Source organism: Vanellus vanellus (genome assembly GCF_965231255.1).
Source record: "Vanellus vanellus genome assembly, chromosome: 26".
Lineage (NCBI taxonomy): Eukaryota > Metazoa > Chordata > Aves > Charadriiformes > Charadriidae > Vanellus > Vanellus vanellus.
In genome coordinates, this window is record NC_138931.1 from 5,771,491 (window position 1) to 5,791,983 (window position 20,493).

Genomic DNA, 20,493 nt, shown 5'->3' on the forward strand with positions numbered 1-20,493 from the left:
GGGTACTGCCTCCGGATGGATGACACAGTAGATTCATCTAAGCGCACGAACTTCAAGTGCTGCTGTCAAGCAATGTCTCCAGTACAAAAAGCCCAGCTGTTGAGTCATGCTGAGTATCGCCCCAGTCACACACCCTCCCCCTGCAGAAAAATTTCCCCTAATATCTGCATCTTCTGCCTTTCAGATCAATGGTTATTTATGTCGTTGAAGCAGAAGCCTCAGGACTGCAGTGTTTGTCTCCACGTATAACTGTAAGCCCACAAGCTAAATATACCAAACACCTTTCCTAATAAACAGCAGAAAGACAACAGATAATAAAAAGGGAGAGGGCAGAGCATAATGCAGATGTGGTTACCTGGCCTTTGGTTGACTCTTCTTTGCAGCAGCTTCACTCGCTTTAACCGGATCTGGGAGTTTAGCGGGGATTGGAGAATTCTGCAGATCCCAAAACACACCAAATTTTGTATTTTAAGGACAGAAAACAAAGTCAGAAATATTTTTCAAAAGCATCACAATGAAATGGGGAGACTGGGGGATCCCCAAAGCAACTACTCCTCATGCTGGACACAGGACAAACCGCTCAATGTCAATGTCATGAGGAGACAGTAGTTTGGGAGAGTCTTTATCAGGGAAGAAACCAGTTCAGCTTTTTGACCATTTACTACATGTGGAATCTAAATACGAAGCTTCATAGCACAACCTGGGTATTTTTAAGACAACCTAGGGACAATAGCAGCGATACTTATTAATACTGCTATAAATAATACACACACAATGGTACCAAACCCATGTCTTTTTCATAAAGAACATAAATAACCACCTGAACATGGGGGGGGGGGGGGGGGGGGGGGGAATAGGTTTCCTCTTACCTGGAAACAACAAAATAAAATGTCATGTCAGAGATGTCCACCACACCATATGAAAAATACTTGTCAGCTCTATTTTTCATTTGAAATCTATCAAGATACACTAAGAAGGGGCAGATGGCTGTGTAAGGTCTGATGCAGTTCAAATGTAAGAGTTGGCTAGTCCCAGCCAGACGGCAGACACAGAACTGCTACGTTTAAAACCAACTGCAGCACAAATTACACACGCTATGATGAACGTGCCTGGAAATCAAATCAGTTTCACGAGCATGGCCTAATTTTCCATGTTCACATGCACAAGATCTCCTGGTTGGCCTCACACTGGTCACCGGGTGAGGAGGCAAGTCAGGGACAAATGGAAATAAACAATGTATGGAACAAAACCCGATTCCTGACCCCACGCCAAAGAAAAAGGAAAGACCCTCCTAATTACAGAACTGGGGAACAACCGCCAGAATGCAGCAGAACACTCAGTATTCAGCAGGTGCCACCCCCAGTCTCCTCCCAAGCCCACCCCTTTGCTACTCACCTGGACGTTCTGGACTGGGCATTCCTTCTTTGCCAGTTTGAATGCGAAGTAGGAAACCTGATAAATATCAGGTCTCTTGTCAGGGTCTGGCTCAAGCATATACCCTTTAAAAGACAGAGACACTAGTATCAGAGCAACGGAACAGACAGATTCACATGAGCCATTTGTGGCAGAGCTACAGTTGGCATAACCAGGTGCCAACAGGGCGCCCTGCCTCTTTCCAAGCATCCGGCCAGCAGTCAGCGGGGCTGAGCTGATCATCAGGCTCAGAGAGAAAGGGGCAAAACAGACAGTCAGGATGGACTAGGAGACATTTTCCAATATAGCTATGAACAATTTGTAGCTGCTATTGATCAAAGGTTCTAGGGCAAGGAGGGGAAACGCAGCCTGCCCGCTCAGGGAACAGCATTGGTTTCCACTTCTGCATTTCCAAGAGAACCCGCAGGAAGAGAGCTCGATCCAACTCCGGTGTGTCAGTGGGGCAGGGAGACAGGGCAGCCACATATACCACCACGTAAGCAAAGAAAACACCAGGCTGTTCTGCAAACACATCCAACTCTGTGTTAGTCAAGATTGTGGCTAGGAAAAAAAAAAAAAAAAAAGCTGTGCTGAAAACAAGAGAGCTGCCCCAGCTCTGCCAAGAGTAGTGCATTGTACCCTTAATTACACATTCACTCTAGTCAGTGGGTTATTTATAAATCATTTCAGTTCTGTTTCTCAATTCACAGAAGATTAATTCTTATCGCCAATCTAAGCCTCTGTGGTTCTTTTCAGTTCCTTATCCAAATAGATTTAATACTGGAGAAATACGTTTCTGCATAAATAGGCTTATTGTGCAAGTTTCTGTAGGACTCTTAAACCAAACGGTTGTCTGTTTTCCTGCCCTTCCACAGAGTCCACTACAGCCTAGCTAAATAGAAATCTCTTCGTCATCATTTCTTTCGAAGAGTGATCTCCTAAGCTACTAAAAGATCACTTTATCCACCCCTGCGTGCAAGAAAATCTCTTAAAAAAAAAAAAAAAAAAAGACAAACACCAACCGGTTCACTGCAGGAGCAGGGAATATGAGAAAAAAAAACCAAACTGCTATTTTTTTTTTTTTTTTTTAGTCCTGCAGAAGTAGATTATACCACTGTCAGAGACACTCACGGATGAGGCAGTGCATGTCCTGCGAGTGTCGAGAATTATCTGGAATGGTGAAATTGCCATCACAGATTGCCACCTGGCTCTCCCCAAACGGCAAGGTGAAGTAACACAGCTTGTACAGTAAACAGCCAAGGGCCTGAAGAGAGAGAACAGGGCACAGGATTTAATAAAGCGAAGCAAAGCAGAGAACGGTACAATTCAAATACCATTGTAGGTAGCAGGGAAAGCGCTTTGCTTGGACTGCGCTAGGGGTTCCGCGTGACATCAGACCTGTGATCAACTTGAATACAAGCACAGTTCTGCGGGAAGATAAATAACGTGAAGAGCTCTCCCTCACCAGGCTGAGATGCTGTAATCTGGGGGATCGTGTGAGTACCACCATCACACACCCTCCCCAGCTCCACACACCACTACACATAGTGTAACCCTCAACGTCATTAAACAGGCAGAGCCTGCTTCTGCCACATACTGGGAGGAAAAAGTAAAGTAATAGCAAAAATAAATGGTAACAGTCATCTTTAATACATCTATCCTGACAAGGAAAAATCCAAACCATTTCCAAGCTTAAGTTCAATCGCTATAAATATGTACCAGGAAGAGATATATAGAGAAGTCTGCAGGCTGTTAGGTTATATCACCCTTCCATCTATTTCTGTGCTGCCTTCAACAGCAAGAACCACCACCTATTTCAAAAGAAAATACAATTTTTGCACGAAAGGCTAATTACGAAACACTCCCACCATCTCAGAGGGGAGAGGGGGAAGCATTTCCTAATCCCAAGCAACTCATCATCATCTTATATCTTTTGTCATAGTATTTCACAACTAAATGGCACTCTGGTTTAAAATAACCTCGATGAGATTTAAGGAAGGGAAGGTTACAAGCGGGACAAGTGCTGTGACGAGCCTTGAAATCGAGGCCCCGCTGTGCACACTCATTTGGAAATGCTCAGTGGGTCACTGGAACAGAATTCCTTCCATGTCAGGAAGGAAAGTGCCATTTGAGCCTCTGGGTCTACGCCTTTCCACATTATCACAGGGAAGGAGTGCAAATCCTAGGTTCTCCTCTGGCTGCCTTTGAGGCCCTGACAGTCTTTTCATGCTGTTACAGCTGTGACCTTCCCTCTCCGCGTCTCTAACACCGGGGCAAGTGACCCGGCACTGGTACGGGGCCCAGTTCTACAAACCTCCCGCTGAACTCAGCGCTGCAAGAGCCCCACAGGAGCTGCTGAGTTCCTGACTGCAAGCTGAGCTCAGAGGGGACAGAGGACTCTTCCCAGTAGATGTCACGCCAGGAATTTTCCCCTCTTGTATATGCAGATGCAGAGCTATTGAGAATACATTAAAACTCTCCTTATACTGCTTCTGCCTTGTTACTTCCTAGCTCAGGGCTTCAGAAACCAGACAGACATGCTCTGAATTAGCATTTTAAACACATCCCGTTTGCTGAATTGCCACTACGCTACAAACAGCACATCCTTTTTTTTCATCTCCGTCCCAACTAGAGGGAAGCCTTCCATCCTCAACCAGGTCAGCCAGTAATGGATTACACCGCAGTTGCATTTTGCTCTCAACATGAAAAGCATGGCACGATTGCACCCATCATTAGAAACAGCAGTGCAAAAGCTTGGTCTTTGGCCAGGTTTGACAACTCAGACCTCTGTTACACTGTCCAGGATAAGCATACTATTGCTCCTGGGATGAGGTCCATTTTCTCCATTTTCTACTAAATTCTGACCGGTAACTTTGGCGAGCCAACCCAGGCACAATAAGTCACAATACTCTGAATTTTCTGTTTTAACTCTTAAGATACAAAATCAGGTTTGCACCGTTCAACCCTGAAATTGCATACATCTCTAAATTAGAACCACATGGGAGGGTAGCATGCAAAGAAGCATGCGTGTTTTATCCGCAAACCACCCTGCTCAGCAGTAACTCATCAGAAACGTCAGGCAGAGGAACTCTTTATTCAGAAACTGTCCAGTCTCTCACAGAAACTAGGTTAGCCCCAGCCAGAAAGTTACCCTGTCATTATGGTAATGAAAGCAAGCTGCAGTCTGGTTGTATGATGTTAAGCAGTTTTTATACGTACCCAGATGTCTGCTTTTGTAGTAATAAGTTTGCCACTATAGAGGTTGACCATTTCTGGTGCTCTATAGGATAATGTAGTGTACCTGTAGCAGAAAGATCTATCAGTGAGTTTGAAATGGTTATCAGATGCATTTTTACAATGTCACATTTCCAAATAATTCAAAATTCATTCTTTTCCTATTCATTTTAGGGAAAGGGATACTAAAGACATTAATTTATTGGAAAATCTTTTAACAGCAGCATCTGCTACACAAAACCATAAAATACTAATGACTGCAAACTGCCCTGTGAAACTAAAGCAGTAACCAAGATCCTTTCTAAAGCAATTTACTCACAAAACAGTACAGTCATTTTAAGAACTAGAACAGAAATATTCAAGGATTCAGAGTATTAACAAGGTCAGTAGCCAAATGTCCTCTGCAATGTCCTCACTGCTGGGGCTTTGGCCAACTGTATTACAAAGACTGTAACAGGATACGTAGCTCCTAATAGACTTCCCTACCAGGAGTCCTGCTCACAGTCACTGTAAACACGGGAAAGATTATTTTGTATCTCAAACTATAGCTAGAATCTGCCTCATTTTAACAAAGAGAAAAGCTGGAAACTGTGGCACAGTTTAAGAGACTCTTATGATAAGATTTCCTATCAGTAGGTCTATAATTTCTGCTGTGGCACCTTGCACGCTGTTTACCTTGATCACAAGAAAGCACTGCCAAAGGCAAAGTTTCTGTAGGTTTGTTAATAAGCGTACAAATAGGGCATTCCACAGGCACTGCAAAGCCAGACTAGGAGCGCTCTAAAAACTTCAGTCAAACAAGTCTAGGAAATCCAGGCAGGCATAATTGAATCCTAACAAAAAGGAGGCATTTGCACACATTTCTAACGTGCTGCTTTCTAGCCAGAATATTGTATTAGCAGAACTGGAAAGTTTGCAGCAGTGATGGTGTTAAAACTAAAGCAAGACCAAGGACCTGGAATCTGCTCCGTTCCTGATCTAGGTCCTACTGAACTGCCAGCTAAGTTCCCTCCGTAAAGGCATCAAGGTGCGCCTCGCTGCTACCGCTCTAGCTGGCTGTGCACAGGGCAGGAGAAGGAGCCATCAAACACCTCAAGGTCCTGACATGTTCTACAAAGAACTGAGGAGTTAGGCCATGCGTTCCCTTAGTCACTGCAAAGATTTATGACGAGCGGCTCACGGAGGACAGGGATTTTGTCATCTGCTGTACCGCAGTTCAAAGAAGCTAAGACAGATGAGGGACAGAGACAGACTGACCCCATATATAACTGAGCATCTCGCTACCTCATCAAGGTGGGCAATGTCTCTGCATTAGCACACTCAGTCTTTCAGGTCCAAAGCAATTCCATCAAGCTCAATTTATTGTTTCACCTTCCCCCAGGCACTTATTTACCTGCAGCAGACACCTCTACGCAGCAGCATCCAATCTGCTGCAAGAGGCCTGAGTAAAATTTAGTCCCGGTAGAAGAAAAAATGACCCTTCAAATACATACTATGTCCGAGTTGAAAAGGAAAAGCACACTTACTTTTTGATCTCCTCCTCTACCGCATTCACCCCTTCTGTCTGAGGGTTCTGGAATTTGTTAGTAGCACTTCCAAAGTCACACAGGACATAGTGGCCACGATCATGCAGCAGGATGTTTTCAACCTACGAGCATCACAGACAAATACAGAATCGCTCAGACAAAAAAAAAAAAAACACACCACCAACATTTCACTTTCTTTAGATGAGCCAGGGATTTTAGCACCTGAAGACATATCAGACATGTCTGACATAAAAGCATAACATGACAGCAAAGAAAATATGCATCAAAACTCTGTCACATCTCTTAAAAGAGAAGTCAAATCATGGAAGCATAGTTGTAACACTTCCTTCCATCCTGCCACCTCTCCTTTCGCGAGCACATCACCTTGCCTCTACTAAGACTACTATGTGCTTCAGGACAAGAACTGTGTCCCAGTGGCCTTAGCGCTCAACTTCCCTGAGCTACTACGACGGACAGTCTGGCATTTGAATTTGGGACAGCTAATACAAGCCGTCCACAGCTTTATCAAGGGCTGTAACCCCTCACTGCCTCACGGGGCAGAGAGACAGCAAATGGATGGCAGCACACACGCTTCTGTACTTTATGAAATGATACTGCATCTCTCCAGTTCTCTGCCTGCATTTCACCTGTCACTTAGGGTCTCATTCAAAACAAGCCTCAGCTTACGCTCACAGTTTAGTTGCTCGTTATCGGAATGTGCTGGGTACCCCGTACTCTCTAAACAGTGGCTCTATCAGCAGAGGTTCATCCAGGCTGCTGAGAAGATGACCCCTTTCTTTCAAATACTATTTGGTAGCTTGAATCAGACAATTGAGACCAATGCTGGAACAAACACCTGGGATAGCTGAAAAGAAATATAAATAAAATCAGCAGAGTCACTGCCTTTCCCCTAAATACGCACACTTAATCACGCATTAACAAAAGTCTAGCCTGTGTCTACCTATAAAAGCTGTCTAAATGTTACAACACCAACATAAGATGTGGGAAAACCTGGGTTCGGTTCTTTGCTTTAGCAGACCGTCCCTATATTCCAGCTCCTCATCTGTACAGTGGCATTAACAGCATGTTCTCTCAAGGGAATGCACACAATTTTTAACATATTTATCTTCAATCAATGTCAAATGCTCAGATACAACAACGAGATAAAACATACTGCTCGTATAGTTAAAAAAAAAAAAAAATAATCATCACATAAATATTCCCTAACAAAACCTTTTGGAAGTAGACCTCCCCATCAAGGATGATCTTTACAAGAAGGAAAGAAAAAGGAGTCAGCATTTTAAGCCTCAGAAAATGCAGCCAAATTAGAGCAGCTGAGGGGGGAAATGCTGGCTTGAAACCAAGGGTTAAACACCACCCCTTCCCCCCTTCGCTCTCCATCTGCTTTGAATAAAGCATTGCACACAGATGTTCTCCCTCGCAGATCAACACTGACAGCATTATTCCCTATTCCCTGCAAATGCTCATCAAACATTTCCAGAAGAATCCTTCCACTTTATCCAGCTGAAAAGTCTGACGTGACTTCTCACTGAAACGTCCTGCAAGTTTTATTAAACATCAGCTCTGGACTATCCGGCAACCAGGCTCGTTCAGTAACCTCCAGGAAAAAAGAAAGAAAAAAACAAACAAAACAGCAAAACAAAGTACCCGAATTACAGCTACCGACTGCCAGGCCAGCGGACACTGTCTTTTTAAAAGAGCATGGAGGTGCCTCCTTCCAGTCAAACCCTCGGAAAGCTGCAATCCAGTTTTCAGCACTGCTGAGCGCTTACAACTCTGGCTGAAGTCTTTGATATGCCCAACGCTTAAAGTCAGATTTAGACCCCAAACAAAAATCTTTAAAGGAAGCTATGAGTTGCCTTAAGTTTTTTTTTAGTTACAGAATGTAGCTAGCTTCGGTCTCTACTCTCCAAAACAAATGCCTTGCTTTGGTAAAAGCTTAAGTAAACTGCTAAAAACACTGCACAGACAGACTGGTGAGGCATAAGGCTTTCCTTAACTAGCAAAATCAACACACATTATCCTCTCATGAGAGCAATGGCTTCTAAGGTCAGTATTTCTAAGCAGCAATTTGGGAGGGATGCATGACCAAGGTATGCTCTCTGACTGCTTTCCAACACCTTCGGTCTTTTCAGAGATGTTTCAACCTCCCTTCCTCCCCTGGCACCATTGTACTTCTGAAAGCTTGTTTAGTATTTCATAGCAGAGAGATGAATGCAACACGACATCTAAGAGGGCTAAGTGATTTTGGCACAGGCATATTCTTAACATGGTCGACGCAAGGGCTTAGCATTAGGGAACTGGACAATATCGCCCTCTGAACACAGAGCCATCCAAGCTAATTCCAGGCAAAGGCTTGTTGGTAGCATCAGGGTAAAACCTGGCATTACAAGGAAGGGTGATGGAAGGCAGAGAGATAAGAGCAGCACAGCGTGACTGCCTTATCACACCACAGAGAAGTGCAACACCAGGAGGACTCCTGCTAAAATGAAAGCAGAAGAAACTAAATCCTTAACATGAGAGCACAACCTTCTGGTTATTTCAGAAAGCAGGGGAAGGAAAGGAGAAAGGTATCTTGATCAACAGCATCCTCTGGGTTGACTGACATAGTATTTTCCTGTATCCCGCTGTGCGTTTACTACAAGAAAAATCAGGCACTCATCTGCAAGTCAGACATCTACTCCCGGAACCAGATGGGTTCAGACTAGCAGAAGCATCACAGGTAGAAGTGAGAGAGCTCTCACTGCAGAAAGCTCCGAGCTGCAGAAATCTAAGTTGGCTCTAAGTTGGTGCTTTGAACAACATGAGTTCTAGGACGCGAGACTGAAAAAGACAGGGTTAAATGTAAAACAAGTTATGCAAACAACTGCCACTAGATATAGGGTAGTTGTGGAAATTGTTATCATCAGCCCTAGATAGATTTTCCCCTCCCTCCAACCTCACTAAGCCCTGCTCCGCTGGGGGCTGACAGTCAGTTTCTGCGCATAGATTCCACCTTCGCAGCAGAGACTTCCCAGGCAGAGTAATACAACAGACAGCCATAAGAAGATTTCACCATTTCTTCTTCGATGTTAAAAGACCTAACTTAAAGACACAGAAAGTGTTCTCACTCCAGAGAGAGAACAAAACTAAACTTTTTAGGGAATGCCCTGCAACAGCAATGGCCTACGAACCCTGAGGGTGGGGAGAATACCTGCAATAAGCACGCAAGGCAGACCTACTGCCAGCAGGCTTACTCTGCCTCCGCAGGGGTGCTAACGCAGGCAGAGGCGGCACACGAGGGGCTTCCTAACTTTTAGGAAAAAGCAGTATCAATATATGCCTGGTTTTGCGGCAGGCAAGCAAGGCACATGAAACTAAACATAGCACCCTGTACTGCACATCGTTCAGCTGTGAACACACCGGGACAGACTGACCTGAGAGTTCACCATCAGATCAGGAAGGAAGACTTTAATAAACAAACTCAGGGATGACATACTGTCCTGGTTTGAGAGACAGAGGACTAATTTCTAATGCTTAGGAAAACTGCGCTTTTAGGAGACTCTAGTGTTTGAATTTGCGAAAATATTTACTTTATAGCCAGCTATGATATGTGGGTTTCAAGGTCTCAGTGTTTTCGAGCTCACCAGGTGCGGGGATGAGGAGGAGTGAGACTCGGGCACTTGACCCAAGCTGGCCAACAGGGTTATTTCATACCATGAAGGTCACATTCAATATGAATTAGAAAGTTTGCTGAGAAGTACTCTCTCTCCCCTGATGGTGGCGGTCCAGAGAACTTCTTGCCCAGTGCCGGACCCCTGAGCCCTTCCCTTCCTCACAAAGCCGCAGCGCTCACAGTGTCCCATTGCTGGGAGTGGCCAGCTTCCTACCGACAGAATGGGCTGAGGATAATCCTTGTATATTTTATATTGGTATTGGGATCAATACTGGTTCTGTAGTATTATTAATGTTAATTATTTAGTTTTATCCTATTAAATCTGTTTATGTTTCAACCCTCGTGCTTCCTTGTTTGTTCCTGATTCTCCTTCCTGGGTAGTGAGGGGTCATCAGGTGATAGAATAATTGTCTAAATGACAATAAATTGTAGTGGGTTTCTCAAACCATAACATATACTATCTTTTTGGTAGGCTTCATTCGCAGCGAGATGCCCACTTTCGCCTATAGGCGCGCTGCTTTTAAGCACCCTTAGGTGCAGTTGTCCCCAGCTGTTGGTCGCTTCCTACCAGTTGGGAGATTGTGCCAACAGGAGGTAGTTCTGCTTCAGGCAAATCCTGTTGGGTTAACTCAAAATCACAGCCGCAGGCCGCTGAAACCAATCCAGCTGCGTTTGTCTGAAAAGGCTTAAAGATTATTCACAACGATTCCTTCTGCTGGCAGAGCTCTCTGGGCAGGAACTTCCAGTGTTAGAGCAACATCAAAGAGCTGGAAGGCAAAAAAAAACCCCAGTCTCCATGCAGCTGTCTGCAAAGTCAACATCTGCCCACTCTTCAGCAGGGTTATGTTCACCCCACCAGAACAGCTACCCGAGGGACGCCTCTCCTCATGCTCAGAGCTTGTACAAAACTTTTCTGAACCTTAATCTCTCTCTTGGAATTGTTCTGGAACTGCAGCTCCCCCTTGGCATTACTAAATTTGAACTCGAACAAAGTCAAAACAGATCTAAATCATTAATTGCGTGTTAGTACTCAGATCCTCAATTGTGACTGGAGTTCCAGAGGGTCATCACCACAGAAATAATACAATATTTAAGTGGGAAACATGTCTCAGAGCAGAGAGGAGCCAAGTCTCTGACTTTGGGCAGAACTTACCAACCAAGAGCCAGACCGTGCGAACTTTACTGATCTAAGCACGCAGCGCAGGCGAGACATCAGTCCCTAACAGTCCATTTCAATTGCAACTCCGTGTCAAGAGTAACACTCAAGATCAACACACTAATCCATCACAGATGTCCCAGAATTTATTCACATGCCACACAACGAGTTTGTTCTTTATTGAAAAACCCCAGGGATCCGTCAAAAAGGTAACAGCAGGGGTTAATATCAACTGTAGAGGTTCCTGTTCCTAAGCCTCATCCCCTCACCCCAGTTTTCCTTCTTTATACAAACTCCTGTGTGATTCCCACAGACCTTAACAGCTTTAAATCCAGGCCTCAAATTTGTAAGACTCCACCCGTTTCACTCTAGAAACACAGATGTCTGACTTGTTTCATATATCTGAACTGGGGTCGCAATCGTCTGAAACATGTTAAAGCATACCAAACCCTGAAGAATTTTTCCCCTGCGCTACCTGGCTCTCGCTGGCACGCATGGCGTCTTTTGCTCCTAAAAAACAACGGCCAGCGGCACACACCACACATCTGCCAAGGGCTCTGAAACCAGAACCTGACCCACAAAGCACATCTGAATTTCAAATGCGCACAAGAGCCTCCTTCTTGACTGAATATATTATTCAGGCATTTTACGAGTTAGTTGAGAGGAAAGGGAACGTCTTTTTGTTTGTTTGTTTGATTATAGGCATGGGATTTTTCAAAAGCTCTCCCCACTGGCCTAGCTCTGTTCCCAGCTAAGCACACAGAGTTTTACAATGCACTTGCACGGTCAGAGTCAGAGGCCAGCTTCAAAAGCTTCTAAGGACTCCTGCCCCAAGGCCAACATCTCTGGAGGGATCCTTTTAATGTGGGTCCGGGAAACAAGTTTACAGCACGCTTTTTGTGAACTACCTTATACGATCAGTAGTATTTCAGGTGGTATGAAGTCACTGTGAAGAATTCATCAGATACATTCTGGCACATCTCCTGTGCAAAACAGAATTCTTCACAAACATTTGTGTTTTTTAAGTAGATCTATAGATGGTAAACATATGGTAAGCAGCAATGAGAGGCTCATTTCTTTTTTTATCTTCCAATAGAGAGAGGTATTTATGCCCACTTTTCCTCATTACTAACAACAGAAACACAGCACTGGTATTCAAAGCCTGTCTGCCGTGGCGTAGGCAGCAAACAGACACGTTAAGGAGGAGGCACACTCCCTGCTGTGTTACTGGAGTCCACAACTCACCTTCAAATCCCTGTGGATTATTGGCGTTTTACACTGATGCAACCTGGCTACGGCTTCGCAGGTGTCACAGAAGATCTGCAGGACCTCGTTCTCCGTGAAGCCCGTCTGCAGGCGCTGGTTCATGAGGTTCACCACTTGACCTCCTGAGGAGGAACAGACACCGAGAATCAGAGCAGGTATGCAAAATGAGGTCTGGCCCAGTCTAAGCCCCAGTCCTACCAGATGTCACCTTAGTCTGCTCCCTGTCACACTGTGGCTGTACAGTCAGCGCACAAGAAGTTCACGAGTTCAAATTCAAAATTCACACCAAGCCTTCCCCAGAGGCTTTTTGCAATCTGCTTACTCATCTTGTTTCATTCTCATTTCCTCGCCTAAATCCCAGGGGGTTTCGCAAACCAGCCGGCAGGCGTTCCATCTCATCTGGGCTTTGAACAGCGCTTCAAGAGCAGCAAGTTTGCTTCTAAGGCCCACATCCACCTGGCTGCGTTGACACTCAAATGTAATTTGGACTGAGCAGCACCTTTTTCTTTCTTCTTCAAAATAAGACTCTTTTTGTCAGACTAGAGGAATAAAAGGCTGAATTTGGGGCGCTCACAGTCCACAAAATAGTTTGCCATGTGTAAGCAAGAGGAGGGAGAAAGGGAGACACCCAAACCCCCCCCACAGTACTAAGTGGTGTGGCTACAGCCAGGCTGGCAAAAAAAATTAACAATCCATCTGTAAAAGGGAAACTCCACACAAACAAAGACAAGTTTCCATGAGCGAGTCCTGAATTTGCCTCAACTTTGAGGTTTTGCTGCTGTCAAGGCTTTTCCAGAACAATCCACAGAGAGGTTCTTCCCCCCCCAAAACCACCCTATATACACAGAGAAAAAAAAATCTCCTTTCTGAACCTTTGGTAAACCAAACCTGTATATTTCACAAGTGTTTGAAAACTTTATTTTCATGCTACAAAAGAAGAGCTCAGCTTCATAAATAGTACAGCTGTGAACATTTCACACTCAAAGTGAGTGCAGTTCTGCACAGAGACACACTGATTTGGTTTGGAAACTGTTTGACACAAAAGGAAAGTAACAAGGGAAAATCCAGCGTGTAACAGCAATTCCTCCGCTTCATTCCGAACGCCAGAGACAGAGACAGGCGTGTGCCGAGCAGAGCATCTGGCAAAAACAAGCCACGTGAGAGATACCACCTTGCAGCTCTCCTCCTTTCAGATGGAAGGAAACACCTTAGAAAGATGGTTTTTACTTCATCCGCCTGAAATTTGGCGCAGAGGGGAAGCTCGTGCAGCTGGAGGGAGTGCTTTCCGAATTGCTGTGGTTTGCGTTTCCCTCCACAGTGGGGTCTGCAACACGGAGTATGGACTTACCGGCACTGCCAGGCCCGTTTCTTACAACACTCCTTGCGATATTTAGGTTTAAGCTTACAGAGAGCTTATGTAATGATTCCTTCAGCAAAACCACACAGAAGGTTCTTCCTTCTACCAGCAAACAAACCCACCGCAAGTCAGACAAGATTACTGCATCAAAACCAAGCAGCAAAGAGGGCATGGCAGAACAGAGAGCTGCGTTTTGTAGTTCTTTCTACAATGCACCTGGCTTCAGTTAAAAGCCCAACAGTCCCAAGAATACCTATTTCCATCAGCTGCCACCATCCAAAACGGCCACAGACTTGTGGAGTCACCTGGCCAAAACATTATTTTTGCATAACGCTGTTCCTGTGAGAAGCATTTGAGCACAGCACATGCATCATTTTCCAAACACCACATCCTAGCCACAAGAGATCAAAGCTTTGGGACAGCTGGAAAAGACTGGAAGAGCCTGTCTGGCTAGAGATAGCCAAGCAAAAAGGTCAGAGGTAAAGGGAATACTTTTTGGCTTCATACTATCCATTTCAAGCTTCTTCCAGAACAATCCTAAGTCAGGCTGAAGTGGAAAAAGCTTGCAATATGACATAAAGCAAAGAATTTCATTCCACAGCCTGGCAGCTTTAGAAGAGCTACTTCTTGTGTGGACCAGTTTAGGAAAACAGCAATATATATTTAAGGATTCTCCTTCACAACAGAAAGGATCTAGGACCACCATGGACAAGGGTAAAAGTGGTACCCATCCCATTAACAGGGTCAACATAGCCTCATGTATCATCCACTTCTCCGCACCTAGTTTTGGCTTTGCTTTGTTCAGAAGGGTTCCTTGGTAGCCAAGGAAGGGCCAGGCCCAGGAACAGGTTTGGTTTTTTTGAAGGAAGATGTTGTTCAAGTTTCCTGTAAGCGCCAAAAAAGGGACAAATCTACCACAGAACAACACGTTGAGCCCACACTCACCTCGACAGAAGTCCATTAGTATCAGCACTTCCCAGACATCGCCGCTGCTTACGGAGTTTATACTGGAATCGATGTATCCAACAATGTTCTTGTGGCCAGACAGATCCCGCTGGAAGATAAACAAACTCAAAGCATAAACCAGCCATAAAGAGTGGGCAACATTTTGATCTGGTTCCTTCACACTGAACAGCTTTCCTAGCTCTTCTCCTGTCTAGGCGCAAGCTTCTGTCACTTTGGATTAATCATCACACAAAACTTGAACAAACGTGACGTCTATCTCTACCTGCTTTCCTTCCAGAAGGATTTGAGACAAACAGCATAGAAACAGCCAGCCTGATGAACTAACTTGTTCAGGGAGCGGTCCAGATGTTTTGCACGTTCCCTTAGATGGCTCAGGCTGAGCCACCTGGAGCTGCTCCTCTTTCACACAGAGGGGAGAACAAAGGCAGACGTTTTGTGGTGGGCACACACAGTACATGTTGTGCTTACTTTAACCTCTCCATACACTCTTCTGCTGGCAAACAATATCCCAAGTCTTTGCATGCTCAAAAAAATCCACTAAGGTAATAAAATAAAATTTAAAATAAGATACTTCTAAAAGCAAGGTTAAGTAACTTGATGGACTAAAGTTCTTTTATCAATGACTTTCCGTGACACATGCTAAATTTGCAAGGAGAAGTCATTTCTTTGGGACTGCCAACTTCACACACGCTCCCAGGTGTGATAGCCAGTCCATGTTCAGCTTCACCAGTAAAAGAAATCAAGATTCTGCTGTAATGTTGTAGGGTTGCAAGAAGTGCTGTGAAGTGTAAAATGCTTCTTTATCGCACAAAAGCTAGGAAAGAAGAAAATATTTCCTTTTAGTGACATACCGGTTCTTCTGGACAAAGATTTGGGCTTATGATAATACTCAGTACAGGAGCAATCGGACCTGCCGCTAAGAAGGATACTTCTTACCCTTACTTTCCAGGTCAGCCACGCATTTCAGAGAGGCACCAAAGACAAGGAGACAACGGAAAGCACTGGCAAGTAAAATCCAAGTAAACAAGCTTTGTGAGCACAGCTAAAACCTTTGATGTACGATCTGATCTCAACTTGTCCCATGTAGCATTAGCTACGGTGATGAGAAAGCATGCCCAAAAGCTTCACTGCACTATCGCACAAACTCCAGAGGTTAACTTTAAGGTATTAACCTAATTAAAAGCTACTTCAAAAAAAGACAGAATTGCTACAGGTAGAGCTTCTGCTACAAACACCATCTACCCCAAACCTATACCTTGTGTTGTAAATTAGCAGAATGAGGATTTTGTATTTCCTTCCCCACCTCACAGTTGCTCTAAATATTCATCAATACCTTTGATTACTACTTCAAAAGTGGCACTTTCCATGTTTACCAGGCTCCAAGCAAGACTAAGCAAATCTATTTGGATCGTCTCAATGTTTTGTTTAGAGATGTGAAGTTTAAAACGGCTATTAAAAATAGCTATCCTATCATGCAACTCCTTGCATCCAACAATGTAGAGAAACAACCCAGTGCTTATTATAAACACTTCACTGTTTCAAAAGCCCAGGCAATAACCGACTGACAAATACTGGTTTTAATCTATCAACCTCACCAACACAGAGATAACCTTCACCCCAATGCAAAAGATTAGAAGTTGTTGTGACACAACTCATCTCTGGATGGAGGTCTTCCATTCATGCACTGATTTGAGCTCAGAGATGGTTACATCAGAATCATCAGCTTTTTCTGACAAAGTCCAAAAGGCTGAAGACTTGAGCCCTGAACTGAAGATTGTTACACCGAGAAGTCTAACAGCCCCAACCACGCTCACCTCTTCAGCTCTTCCTTTTCCCATTAAGTTGTGGGGTTGACATAGGAATTTTTTTTCCTGCCCTCATTTTCCTGAGATTCCCTCTGCTTTTTCAGCTCCCATGTTTTTCTTGTCCACAGAAACTATTTAAATAATTCAATATGAGATTTTCACATGGTTGCATAACTCAGGGGTTAGGTCTTTCCAAGAGACAGACAGTTTTGCTAAGAAAACCCACGGTTTGCAACACGATGCTACACAGATGACAGGCAGAAGGTGACCAGGCTCTCGCACCATTCCACTCCCAGTCTGGGGCCCCAATGCAAAACGGTGACTTACCATGATTTGGATTTCTCTTTTGCAGACTTGCAAGTCGTACTCGTTATTGACGTACATACGCTTCAGGGCACATTTCATCCCATTGTTAGTCCTCACAAGAAACACTATCGCAAATCCACCTGCAGAAGACACAAAATCATCCTCTTCATTAACAAAGAAACCTCTTGGTCTCTGTTCCCAACCCTGCCCCTGCCTCCATCTGCCTTCAGAGTACAGTCGGAAGAGGGAAGGCACTCAGCTGCTACACCAACAGAGCCACGCTGGGAGCGCTCCTTACACGTGCTTAGCTCCAGAGCTTCCAACTTTGCCACGACAGTTATTTCTGGGAACTAAAAGGAATCCAAGGGGGCAAATCTTCAGTTAATGGAAGCAAAGTTAATATTTAACATCTCCATAAAAGCAAGCAATTACACCGGTTACTTGCCCTGCCAGACAGTCCTTCATTGCTCCACAAATTTCCATTATGAAGAAGAAAGCTGAAGTATAAACAGCAACGTTGCCTTGGACAGAAATAAGAGCTACAGATCATCCACTGAATTACCAGAGGCCTGAACTTAAAAAGCTTCCGAACTTTTGAAGCGTCTAAGTTACATTACAAAGCTGATTTGTGCAAGGAACAGAAGAAACCCATCTCCCACACATGGTTTGATGTTACTGCTTTAAAAAAAGAAAGAAAGAAAAAAAGAAAAAAGGAGAGAACAACAAGGAAAAAAAAAAAAAAAAACCAAAACAAAAAACCACACCACAATTCACTTTGTGGTCATTGCTATTAGTAAAGTCAGGACTCCCAGGACATACTTGACTTGTTTAGGATGAAAGCCTTTCATCTCTGTTAGCAATGCATCAAAATATATGGGTTTTACATTTGTAGTCCTAGACAGAAATAGGAAGCTGAGCGAGGATAGAGGTGTATAGGCATCAAAGTGTCACACCTGGCTCCCAGAGATCAGACAGAATGAATCAGAACAAAGAGTCACACGGACCCAAGCAGCCAAGAAGTGCTGCACAACGGTAAAAAGGGAAACACGACGACATTATCAATGCCACAACCTAACAGCACTTCACCTGCTCTCATTACCTTGCATTACAGCACATATTTCTTTTATGCTTAAGGATTTCTGAAGAATCAGCTCAATAGTCAGTTATGATTTGGTGCTGCCATAGCCTTCAGAAGTCCCCCTACGCCAAAAGCTGTAGTTACACACCGTAAAAAGCTAGTCACATCCCAAAGGATTCTCATTTTAAAAGCTTGAGCCCTTTGGTGAATCCCATTCTTTACAAGCTGCCAGAGACCACCAGATCAACAATACATACGTAGTTACGTTTGACATGTTTGTACATAATTATTACTACCTAAATGAATTCCTCCCCATCACACAAAACGTGATAAGCAAGACAGCCACATTTGGGTAAAATTTAGTGTTAAAATAGTTTGCATTTGACAACCCCAGTCATGCAACAACTAGTGCTTACAAGCTGTTACCATGTCAAACACCACAGCCAAGAGGCCCACTGCAGCTTTTATTAAAACTGAGATTTACTTTTACTATGAAAAGATTGAAAAAGAGCAAATGACCAGATAACACTTCTATGTTCAAAGTATAACCCTCCCATTTGTTATCAAACCACTTTTATGGCACTCATTACAGCCCATCTTCCAAAACAACCACAGAAGAGTTACACATGCAAACAACACGCCTGTCAGCACCAGAGCTGTTAAACAAAAATCTCTCTTGGAGTGCAAACCCCTTAATTTTTACACATCATGCTTTCTTTACCAGAGGAACTAGACCAGGATTTCCAAGGCAGCCCCAGTGACTGCCACGGGGAGAGCTAACAGGCAGCAGCCCAAGAGAAGTTGCAAAAGATGCAACCGAAAGAAAAAAAAAAAAGAAAAGAAGAAAATAAAGTGTCAAGACTTCAATTAAGTCTTAAAAAACTATAACCAGGCTCCGAAACGGATATTCAAATTTGGAAAAATAGGATGTGACCCTGGGATACAGCAAGCGATACAGATGCTGCTCACTCCTGACAGAAAGGGTTTTTAAAACCCCTGTAGTTCTGCAGGGCCTCATTTCTTCATACAGCTCAAATTCAGACACAAAAATAACCCTGGCTCTCTCCCTTAAGCTGCTTCAAGTTGAGGATCTCAAATTACAAGTCATTTTAAAGAACTCCTAAACCCACAGCGGTAGCCTTATTGTTCTACCCTAGCCACATTTGTCTCATTTCTGGAGAACGAATCTGCACATCCCGCTGAGACATCCTTTGGGCTAAAGCTATCAACGTTGAAAAAAAAAAAAAAAAAGCAAGACAGCACTCTACTGATTCCCCCCCCCCCCAGCCACAACCCACAATGGAGCCAGTAAGAAATAAGGAACCCATAACCAGCACCACTACCCCTCTCCCTACTTTCTTAACACATTATGCTTTTTAAAAATCATTGGGGAGATCGGGTTTGGACTTCATTTTAGTTTCGGTACAATATTTTCATGGACCACAGAAAATCTAGAGAAAAATATTAAACAAAAAGAGCAAACTTATTTTTCTTTTTTTATTACAGAGACTCAGTCATCATCAAAACAAGACTTTTATTCCCCCCCCAAAAAAAGAGAAAGCCAGAAGTCATCCATGAGAAGCCTCCTCTCCAGGGGTTGAGCTCCCTTCCCACCGCTCCTCCCGCCTGGAGGCCAGCAGGATACTGCAGCTCTGTTTACAGTACTAAGCTCAGCAGAAACACGAGCTGAGCAGAAAAAATATAGATCAATTAAAGCTTTTTTTTTTTTTTAAAAAAAAAAAAAAAATCAGATCCACTAAATTGAAGGACCCCCTTCTTCTAAATCTTTGCTTCAGCTGAAGTGGGACTGGTACCTCTTCAGGCCAACTGCTGATGTCTCATGAGCAAAGTTTTGGGCAAGGTCCCCTTCCTCTCATCTGCATCCTGTGCTAATTAACAAAGTCACTCCTAGAGCACCCTCGCTAGAATATGTACACCATGTTATTTCACTTACAAGCAACCAGGGCCAACTGGCAAAGAAAACTACAGTCTATGCAATGGAGAAGATAGCTAAACCATCCCGAGAGCTCAAAGGAAATAGAAATTTAGAATCTAACAACAATAACAACAAAATTAAGTAAGTTAATGCTTTCTGATCCAGGACTGCAACATCAACACACAGGGACTTGACAGAAATAAGGCCCAGACCACCTTCCAAATGGAGCAGTAAAAGATGAACACATCAGGAGCCGCATCCAAGGAAGAGGATGCCCACAGCATTTGCAAAGTTGTCACAGCACTGATACAAGTCATAGGAAAATTACATCCTCATGTCCTTCTCTCTCTTACCTTTAACTCCCGCAAACTTCAGCTGATGACACCCCACATGGAAGCTGTGCAAAGTCATTTAACTTATTTTGTCTGCAAATACACCTACCAATTTGGTTACTTTATTATTAAACTCCCACTGACTGCAGATTAAAGCATGACAATTTTGCTACTAGTAAAAGCAGCATGCTTCTCTCCAGAGAAAACAAGTATTGATTTAATCAGGGTACATACAGCAATTTTTACACAGCAATCTACAGTAAGCGACTTTGCCATCAGAGAAGCAAAATTTGATGATCCGCATGCATTTGAGAGAGTGTGCAAAGCTTTACTTTCTAAACAACTAATACGTCACCTGGTCTGATTGCCTCAGTTAAAACAGACCACAATATTCCTTCTAAACTACAGTTTGCTGAGCCCAGGTTTTGGCTGTACCCAGGAT

The 20,493-nt window shown here is 43.8% G+C and overlaps 1 protein-coding gene across 1 annotated transcript in view; it reads right to left on the bottom strand.

Moving 5' to 3' along the window:
• AAK1 (AP2 associated kinase 1) overlaps nt 1-20,493 on the bottom strand; it is an 81,525-nt gene that overhangs the window by 38,063 nt on the left and 22,969 nt on the right. Inside the window, exons 3-10 of the mRNA XM_082495831.1 lie at nt 16,727-16,845; nt 14,574-14,682; nt 12,251-12,393; nt 6,174-6,295; nt 4,633-4,714; nt 2,545-2,677; nt 1,396-1,499; nt 356-435 (exon numbers count right to left, since the gene is read on the bottom strand). Coding sequence (XP_082351957.1) covers nt 356-435; nt 1,396-1,499; nt 2,545-2,677; nt 4,633-4,714; nt 6,174-6,295; nt 12,251-12,393; nt 14,574-14,682; nt 16,727-16,845 — 892 coding nt within the window. The remainder of the gene's footprint in view (nt 1-355; nt 436-1,395; nt 1,500-2,544; nt 2,678-4,632; nt 4,715-6,173; nt 6,296-12,250; nt 12,394-14,573; nt 14,683-16,726; nt 16,846-20,493) is intronic.